The 10,201-nt window shown below is 30.3% G+C and overlaps 1 protein-coding gene across 1 annotated transcript; it reads left to right on the top strand.

Annotated features, from left to right (window-relative positions):
• Positions 1 to 272: 272 nt before the first annotated feature.
• LOC111707197 (putative inactive carboxylesterase 4) lies at positions 273 to 10,034 on the top strand. The gene is made up of 13 exons (XM_023480251.1): positions 273 to 350; positions 799 to 853; positions 1,373 to 1,444; positions 2,242 to 2,353; positions 3,392 to 3,469; positions 4,686 to 4,725; positions 5,019 to 5,109; positions 6,459 to 6,540; positions 6,869 to 6,917; positions 7,162 to 7,198; positions 7,296 to 7,394; positions 8,870 to 8,962; positions 9,890 to 10,034. The coding sequence occupies exons 1-13, from the start codon at positions 296 to 298 to the stop codon at positions 10,032 to 10,034; spliced, it is 1,008 nt and encodes a 335-aa protein (XP_023336019.1). The 5' UTR covers positions 273 to 295.
• The last annotated feature ends 167 nt before the right edge of the window (positions 10,035 to 10,201 follow it).

Raw genomic sequence — 10,201 nt, 5'->3', positions numbered from 1 at the left:
ATTTATTTCGAATGATTTAAACTTTTTAAATATTCTACGTAAAAACTTATTAACATTTTGAAGACTGAAGAATTAACAATTTCATGATTTTATTCAGAGAATTCAAATCTCTTGCACACAAAAAAGACACATTAAGGGGTATTTTGATTGCTGTTTCATAAAAAAAATTTCTAAAATGAATTTTATTTTGCATGTTTTACATTGTACAATGTGCTTTATATTCATTGGACAGCGAACTATGAAAACCTGTTCTACATTTTTATGGAGAAAAAACTTTTATTTTTTTTCAGAAATAATGAAACCTTTAATTATCTTCTTTTGCCTAGTTTTCAGCAGTTTAGCAGAGGAAGGTAAGGTTTACATTATTCTACAATGGTCGTCGTTTATATCAGTACAATGAATACGACATTTCTATTTTAATTTCTAAAAACAAAGAGAGTAAACAAAGAGCAGCTGTTAATGGACAGCCTCTTTTTGCTTACATGTTGTATATATCAATGCTATTTGAAAGCTTAGTGGAAATAAAACATTGACATAAAAGTCGTCTTCATTGTATTTTAATTTCCGACGACGACTGTAGCACAATGCCTCGCCGTCTTTACGGCGAAAACGTTGGGATTCAGACAAAGACGACATTCACAAGTATTACTGACGAATGATGTTCAATGATGTTATGAATGGGATTATGGGACTTTACTTAATCTTTTTTTATGATAATTTTAAAACCACTTAACTTTTACAAATTGTTCATTAAATGAATTAAATATTCACTATTTATTTAATGTTTTTATATTTAAGGTGGAGTGGTTGTTAAAACAGGCTTTGGTCTTATAAATGGAAAAATACAATCTAGGTATTATTATTATCACAATAATAATAATGATAATAATAATAGTAATAACTGGCTGAAGGGCCCGGCGTTGCCCTTGAAAAAGAAATAAAAAAATGTTGAAAAAAAAATGAAGAAAAAAAATTCGATTTTTTAGCCTTTGTCACCCCCAGGCTACCTATGAGTGTCCACAACAAATTTCAGCCCATTCGGTCCAGCCGTTTTGACGGCTAACATAGTCTTGTTTTATTATATAGATAATAATAATAATAATGATGATGATAATAATAATAAAAATAACAAAAATGATAATGATAATGATAATAATATTAAAAAAGATAAAAATGATAATGATAATGATAATAATGATAATAATAATTATAATAAAAAAATAACAATAATGATAATAATAATAATAATAATAATAATAATAATAATAATAATAAAAATATAAAATAATAATGATACTAATGTCTAATAATAACAATAAAAATGAAACGATTTTTATAAAATTTAGAAAAATGAATTAAATATTTTGTGTAGTGAGCCTAACAACCGAAAATATGGTAGTTTTCTTGGAATCCCCTACGCTAAACCTCCAATAGGACCACTAAGGTAAGGTCATAAAATAATACAGGGGATGTTTTGCAGGCCAAATCAGTCATTCAAGCTAGAGCTAGGGTCCTTTAATCTTGAAAGACGATTTTGCGATCATCTTCAATCTTTGACTGAAACTTTTTGTCTATGTGGTGTACTTCCGAAAAAAGCAATTTTAAAATATCTAAGGTCAATGACGACCTTCAAGTCGTCTCTCTATTGTCAAATTATGCTGGAAATCCTGATTTTTTCTTATTTTAAGCCTTCTCCTAACTTACTTTTAAAACTTTATAGCCAAAACCGTTGCTAATCATTGGAACTTTGAGCATTGATCAAAATTTGACTTTCCACATTCATCATCGTATATATTAATACAATGAAGACGACTTTTAATTTAATTTTTATTTCTTCCCAGCTTAACTTTAATATAAAAGTCGTCTTCATTGTATTGATATTAACGCCGGTTTCTGTGTTAATCCCTATATCTTTGAAATCTAATATGAACCTTTGATATTATATGTTGATGTAACAGAGTTTAATTTAAAGTTAGAAATATCAAAAATAGATTATATCATTTACTGCAGTAATGATTATGAAAGATATTAAAAAACATTGGCACAATAAATATATGTAAACAACTTAAACAGGAGAACTTAGATATCTTACAGCTGATTTTACAAAGCCTGCACCTAAAGATTTGTTCAGGAGATGGCACCTCATAAGTAATTAAACGTTAAATTATAAAAAGAGTAGAAATAACATCATTTTTTTCGTAGATTTTGTAGATTTCGTAGATTTGTACGTTTACTTTGCAGATTTCTTCCAGCTGAACCGATAAACCATTTCTACGGTCCCCATGCCCCCCTCCAGGCTACAGAATATAAAGGGGATTGTGCACAACTAGAGATAGGGTCAGGCAAATATAAGGTAGGAAATGTCGTCTTCTATGAGTTTGAATCCAGGTAGATACAGAGCGGCGTCCCATATTATTTTGGATTATCTCCAAGCTTTAACCTCAAAATACACACATAATACTCGAAAAACCTAGTAATTTCTGCATAAATTTTTTTCTTTTAGCCTTATACAATTATTCAAAATGATTCATTCTTCTAAAAAAATTTATTAGAACCGAAAAAAGTATTTTTAAGCCATTACTGATCCAATATGATGCGAGACACCCTGTATACTGTACAATGAACATTAAACTTTTATTTTGATTTATTTTAGACTTTTTATTAATAATTTTTTACACGTTTCTTAAAGCATTTATGTAAAATTAAGGGTTCAGCTTAAAATTAGAGTCTTTACTACAATTTTTTTTGATAATTTTAACAGTTATTACTCACAAAAAAAGTTGTAATTAATTAATAATTGTGATTAACTTTTACATATCGTAGAAAATGTCGTCTTATGTGAATGAATGAATCCAGGAAACATTTTGTAAACCATTTAACTGAATTTTACCCCTTTATTTATTAAGTTTTTACTTTTTATAAATTTTGTTTAAATCGAAGAATTTATTACAATTAAAGATTTGAGCCAAGCCAATAAAACAGCGTTTACAAAATCATTTGATTTAATGATTTTAATAGTTAAGTTTCTCTCTAAAAAAGTTGTAATTAATTAATAAATGTAATTAAATTAACTATTGTTGAATATCAAAAGTCAAGAGCAGTTTTCCAAAACATTCAATTTCAGTTTAATGAATATTTAAAAATAATATGACAACATTTTAAAGGATAAGTAAGATTATAAGTAAACCATAAAGGAATTGAATCTTTGTCACAAACTCTTATTTTCTAATTCCTATATCTGTGTAACCTTCGATATGTCAAACTTTGATTATTTGATCCAACGGAATTCTTAGTTTGAAATATCTAAGGTTTATGACATTGGGTTGCAAAGATTTAGAGATTAGAAAATCAGAGTTTGCGGCAAAGCTCATGAAATTGTTTATTTATTCAGGGGAGTGAGGATTGTCTCTACTTGAACGTATTCACGCCTGATATTCACTTTACAGGGGAGAATAATCTTCCTGTCCTGGTAAATATACAAAATATATATAGAATATATATAATATATAATATATATAGAATATATAATATATAGAGAATATATTAACCCCTGATATTCACTTTACAGGGGAGAATAATCTTCCTGTCCTGGTAAATATACAAAATATATATAGAATATATATAATATATAATATATATAGAATATATAATATATAGAGAATATATTAACCCCTGATATTCACTTTACAGGGGAGAATAATCTTCCTGGTAAATATACACAATATTAAGAACATAAAATATATATGGAACACTAGCTGAAGTGTCAGGCGTTGCCCGTGGAATTTTAAAAATTTCAAGAAAAAAATTTGAATTTATTCTTTCGCAAAGAAACAGCCAATGAAAATTGATAGTTTAAAGAAACAAAAAACGCTCAGACAAAGCTTTCAGTGGGGTACTGTTGTAAATTGGGGCATTGCCATCTTTGCTTGGAGGGTTCCTTGAAATTACGTTTAAGTCTCTTAAAATTTTAACGTACGATCTATGTTTCATTATAGTAAAATATCTTAAAAGTCAAAATTTGCCAATACAATAAAATTTCCACTTTTAATTTTTAACAAAATGCGTATATCTACTGAAATTGCACATGCTTATTGCACTTGTAAATATAAAAATAATCTTTGCATATTGATACAAATAAAACAAGTTATTTAAACTAGCTTGGGAAACCAGCTTTGTCTGTAAAATATAAACATACTAGCCTTTTAGGGCGCTTCCCGCCCATCTTCTATTTTGATTGTGAGCATGTTCTCTTTGTGTACATTGTAAAACAAAACAAAAAAGTTAGCGGATTTTAACAAAAAATTTCGTGGATTTTCAAAATTTTCAAAATCGATTTTTGATGGAGACAAATATTTGAAATTTCAATCATTCATAAACCTTCCCTGAGGTCACGTCCCACACAAATTTTGGGCACGATCGGTTCAGCCGTTTTGACGTTTATTGGACACAAACAAACAAACAGACAGACAAACTAAATTTATTTATAGATTCACAAACTAAGCTAAAACCTATCCAAAAACATTTTCGTTGTTATACTGAGTTAGCTCCACTGAAGATTTGTGACAAATCAGTCTAAAGGTTCCTGAAGTATGATTGGACATATTAAAACACAAACAAACAGATACAAACAATAATACTTTTTTGAAAATAATGAAAAAATACAAAATAAAAATATGTATTTCTAGGTTTGGATTCATGGTGGGGGCTTTTTAATTGGTGGATCAGGTAGATTTTTATTTTTTATTTTTTTAAATGAAGATATACGTAATTTTCTAATATTAATCTTTTCAAGAGAGAAGTTTTATTTTAAACTATTAAAGGTTAACAACATCGAGTGTAAAAGATCAAGTTCAAAAGTTGTATGATCATGCAGATCTAGTAGTACAAGGATGTTTGTCTTGTCTTTACCATTATTATCAAATATTTTTGTCGGGTTTCTATTCCATCGCCATTATTGTTAGATTATCAAACAGTTTTGGTTCTTTTTCCTGCTTTTTTTTACAGTTTAATTGTTTCAGATCCAGGTTTCTATGGACCTGATCGTTGGCTGGATCATGATATTGTTCTTGTAACGTTCAACTATAGGCTCGGAGCACTTGGGTTTCTAAGGTGAAATTTTACATGATAACAGAGATTTAAACAGGAGAACTTAGATATCTTACAGCTGATTTTACAAAGCCTGCACCTAAAGATTTGTTCAGGAGATGGCACCTCACCTACCCTTCGTCAATTTCGGGCTCTGGACTTTATTTGATTTGCTTAATAAAATCTATTTAATAAAATCTTTTCAACTTCTAATAAGATTTAATCCTTATAAGCTAAAAATAAGAACAATATTTTTTTCTTGAGATATATGAAGAAGATGTTTTTTTTAATTAATTCAGAACTAATTTCTTTTCACGTGTAATAAGGCATTCTCTATACTCTGTATAAAAAGCTCAAGAAATAAAATTCACAAGAAGTCCTAAAAAATCTTTTTAATTTCTATGTATATATGTATTTCCTCCTTTTAAAATATTCATCTTAGAAATAGTACTAGTGTCTACTGAGTACTGTCTAGTAGACAGTTCACAGACTCACAGTTGACACTGACAGTAGTATACTTACTACTCAGTACTCAGTTGCTATGTGATCCGATTGGAAACCACATGTGTGAACTAATGAGCATATTCTCAAACACTTATATATACAGTACAAAGCGGCCCATATCATATTGGATTATCTCCAAGCTTAACGCAAAAATATGCTCATAAATACGCGATACACCTAATATTTTCTGAAAAAAAAAAAATTATTTTAGCCTATTACAATTTTTCTAAATGATTCTTTATCATGTGGCCGCAGCGCCCGGCCACCTAGCCTGACCTATCCAGTATCCTCGGCGCTCGGCCCCCAGCCTGTCCTAGCCGCAGTGCTTGGCCCCCCTAGCTTGTCTTAACCTAACCTGAACCTAAAATAATAAAAAGAAGTAATAATAATTTTGCTAAAAAAAGTTCTAGCGCCTCTGCTGGGGAACAGTGCATTAAAAGATACTAGCGCCTCTGCTGGGGAACATTACATTTAAAGATACTAGCGCCTCTGCTGGGGAACAGTGCATTAAAAGATACTAGCGCCTCTGCTGGGGAACAGTGCATTAAAAGATACTAGCGCCTCTGCTGGGGAACATAACATTAAAAGATACAAGCGCCTCTGCTGGGGAACAGTGCATTAGAAGATACTAGCGCCTCTGTTGGGGAATAGTGTATAAAAAAGATACTAGCGCCTTTTCTGGGGAACAGTGCATTAGAAGATACTAGCGCCTTTTAACTTTATTGCATGATGATTACTTTATAGCACGATGCTATAAATCAGAGCTAATTTAACATTTAGGCTTAGCACGTCTAATAAAATTCACCTTGAAGTGAGTATGAATGATAAAGTACACAATAAATACATAAAAATGTACATTACACATGCAGTACTGGAGATGGTGTAGCTCCACCAAATAATGGATTGTCTGACCAGCAGCTAGTCCTAGCCTGGGTCAAAGAAAATATTCAGGTAATGTATATTACAGGGTTAAATATTTTCCATAAAAAATATTTTCCACTCATGAAAAAAAAATCATGACAATTTTTTGGGGTGGATTTGAGTGATGTTGTGGGTAAATAAATAGATTTTAACGGTAAAAGTAATTTTTAAATCTTACAATAAAAAAAAATTTAAATACAATGTTGTGAAATTCATAATCAAGATAGATAAAAGAGAGGTTAAATTTTAAAAAAGTAAGTTATCAAATGAACAAGTTTTGCCGTTTTTTTTACCCCAAGGTTTTAAATTCAAAAAAGGCAACTCATCAGTCTCTGTTAAAGTGATGTTTCATGTTTAGGCTTTTGGAGGAAACCCCAGCCAAGTTACTATTTTCGGAGAATCTGCAGGTGAGAATTTTGGTTTTGGGATGAACTGAATTTAAAGTGCTTAGATTTGCAAGACAAATTGCTTCATTTGAAAATAAAATATTAAGAACATTTTATTATTGAAATGATTAGATTCGTAATTAAAATATACAAATTTAGTAGTACCCAACTTGGGAAATTGAGGTAATTTTGTCCAAAAGCTAAAACCCCCAAACAAAAAATAAATACCCAAACATATATCTTATTGAACACTATCTTTTTTTAGGAGGAACAAGCGTAATGGCCCATATGTCTTCTCCTAGGAAAGTTAATATTTTTTATCTGAAAAATTTGAAATGTTTTAAAACCTTTAAAGAAAATTTAAATTTTTTCTTTTTCTATAAAAAGTTTCTTCTTCAGATCCCGTGGTTTGTTTAATCAGGGTATTGCAATGAGTGGAACATTTGGGTTTATGAACCCTTTAATACATTCATCTAGACCTATTCAACATTATACAAGGTATATATATACTTGTAAACAGTCCCTTTAATTAATATATATAGACCTATTCAACATTATACTAGGTATATATACTTGTTAACAGTCCCTTTAATACATTCATCTAGACCTATTCAACATTATACTAGGTATATATTCTCGTCCTTTAAAGTCCTATCTTAAAGGGACTTGAAGGGACTTAAAGAGACTTAAAGGGGTTGAAATGATCTTAAAGGGACTTGACGGAACTTAAAGGGACTTAATTGGAACTTAAAAGGACTTAAAGGGACTTAGAGGGACTTAAAGGGACTTGAAGGGACTTGAAGGGACTTAAAGGGACTTAAAGGGACTTGAAGGGACTTAAAGGGACTTAAAGGGACTTAAAGGGACTAAAAGGGACTGTAAATGTAACTTTTAAGTGATTCTCCTTTAAAAAACAGTGTCTTTTAAAAAGCTATTTGAGTAACAATGACTAGGATATTTTAAAAGTATTGATTTCTGTTAACTTAGTTAATACAGGGTTACTTAAAACCACATACAGTGGTCAGCGTTTATAGCAAAACAATAAAGACGACTTTTCCATTAAGGTTTTGTTTGCTAACAAGTTTTTACAGCTTCTCTTTTTACAAGTTTTTTGTTATGATCTGAGAATTACTTATAAAAACATTTATTCCTGTTTCGAGGATTTTTTGTAATGAAGACGACATTTTCATATTTTCCAGGAATGTTCGAAAACAAGTTGCAAGCTAAATACTATTTTAAAAAATAAAATCAAAACATATTATGAAAAATCAACTATATAAAAATGTGGCGAAAGATAATCGATGACCATAGGTTGTAATATCTGAATGGTTTGTTTGAAATTAAATAGATTTTTTTACGGTCTAAGTCGTATGTTGCATCTTTCTGAATTTGTATGGATACTTCTTTCTTCGGTATTAGTCGTTTTTAACAATTTTCTCCTTATAGACGCAACAGATAAAAGTAAGATTAGTAGCGATCAAAAGCGCTTTTTTATCGCATTAAGCCTATACCCCCTTTCATTTTTCGCAAACACTCCCTTTAAATTTACAAATAAAACAAGTTTAATTTTTTATTTTGTTTAAATTGATTAAAAGGATGAGACTTCAGAGACGACTGTACAGAATTTATACTATCTGTTTCCTTGTTTCTTTCTTTTCCTTATCAGTGAATAAGCCATAAAATGATTATGATCAAGGCAGAAAACTTAAATTAACTTTGGCATCATCAAACTTAAAGAGTTTCAGGTCGTCTTTACAGTCTTATTCTTTGTGGGTAACCCTGTACAGTGTACATTCATTACAGCTGTATTTACGGCACACGTGACAATTTCCATTTTCAGTGTCAGACAAAATATTTACTGATAATTATAAAGTACGTTTAAATGTTCTTCAATTTTTTTTTATAGAAACTGCTTTCTTTAGTGTGATCTCCTTTCTTTAGTGTGATTGGAAAATAAATTTGTTTTTATTTAGCATTATGGCTGCCGAGCTGAGCTGTGACATCACTGGTTCTGCTCAGAGCACTGTTTCTTGTCTTAGAAATAAAACTGCCGAAGATATTATTAGGTAGTATAAAGAGTTTTGTTATAATTTCAAAAATTAAATTTATAACATTTTAGAAAGGAATATGTTTTACAACAAACTGAATTTGTGTCATCCCTATATCTTTGCAACCCCATGTCGTAGACTTTTATTTCTACCTATGAAATCTGTTAGATTAAAAAGTCAAAGTTTTTTAATGTCAAAGGTTTACACCATCAGGGTGCAAAGATATAGAAATAAGACAATTTAAGTTTGTGGCAAAAACTCAATTTCTTTTTTACCTGCAGGCGTTAGGAAATTTGGGACAAAACATAACATCATCTTCAGGATTTTTGCAAGGGGGGTGCCCGGGGTTGGTGGTGGGGCTAATAATACTTCTTGTAAAATCCCGTGTAAAGCGTTAAATAACTACAAAATGTACTTGAAATCTTTTACTCAAATAATCCCAATTCAATAAAATAAAAAAATAATATGTTTATGTTTAAATCTCATGTATAATAACTCTAAGAAACTTAAAGAAGAAAATATAGATTTTCCCAATCAAGGAACTATATAAAGGAACGCCCAACTCAGATATACGCAAATTGTGTACTGTACTCTGTGGGAGGAATGTAAATAAACCCAGTGCCTCCACAGAAGTTGAAGGGAAAGGACTAAAGCTCTGATGTGATATTACAGTCCAACAAAAAACGTGTTGATATATCAAGTTAGCTGATTTTTGGATTTCTGGTCAATATGGAAAATGCAATAGCAAAATATTATTATTCCACCCATTGGGCCCTTTTCCCTCAAAAATGATGCGCTGCCCCTGAATTCTTTGTTTTGATCTCCTCCCACTGTAGTACATAGATTTGACGCATCAGATATGGCGGTTCCTGGTCTATATATTTCTTGCTCTCAATCAATTATTTAATTCAGTATTAGACCAACAGAAAACTATTTTATTTCTAGAAAAGCGAATTTGTTTGTGAGATATAATTTCTTGAACAACCCATTTAAACCTGTTGTTGATGCTGATCTACCCGATCCAGTTCTACCTCACCCTCTTCATGATCCTTGTATATCTATAATACTGCAGAACGCACCAAAAGCTTAGTTGAGAAATTTAGAAAACTGGAAATTCAAGTTTTTCAAAAATGTGTACCTATCTACCAATATATCAATATAATATAATAGATGGACGAGTTTATCGGATAGTTTAAATCTAAAATTTTAAATTAAATTAAATTAAAATAAAGTATAACCGAAATTTTTTTATCTAAT

This window comes from Eurytemora carolleeae, unplaced genomic scaffold (genome assembly GCF_000591075.1).
Source record: "Eurytemora carolleeae unplaced genomic scaffold, Eaff_2.0 scaffold786, whole genome shotgun sequence".
NCBI classification, from domain to species: domain Eukaryota; kingdom Metazoa; phylum Arthropoda; class Copepoda; order Calanoida; family Temoridae; genus Eurytemora; species Eurytemora carolleeae.
The sequence above is the reverse complement of the archived record's forward strand: the minus strand, read 5'-3'. Positions and strand labels throughout refer to the sequence as shown.

Bases quoted from the DNA above. Each gene is read 5' to 3' on its own strand.
- LOC111707197 (XM_023480251.1), top strand. From the start codon at position 296: ATGAAACCTTTAATTATCTTCTTTTGCCTAGTTTTCAGCAGTTTAGCA. The intron at 3,470-4,685 runs GTAAATATACAA...ATGTATTTCTAG, and splicing joins AGAATAATCTTCCTGTCCTG to GTTTGGATTCATGGTGGGGG. The intron at 4,726-5,018 runs GTAGATTTTTAT...TAATTGTTTCAG, and splicing joins CTTTTTAATTGGTGGATCAG to ATCCAGGTTTCTATGGACCT.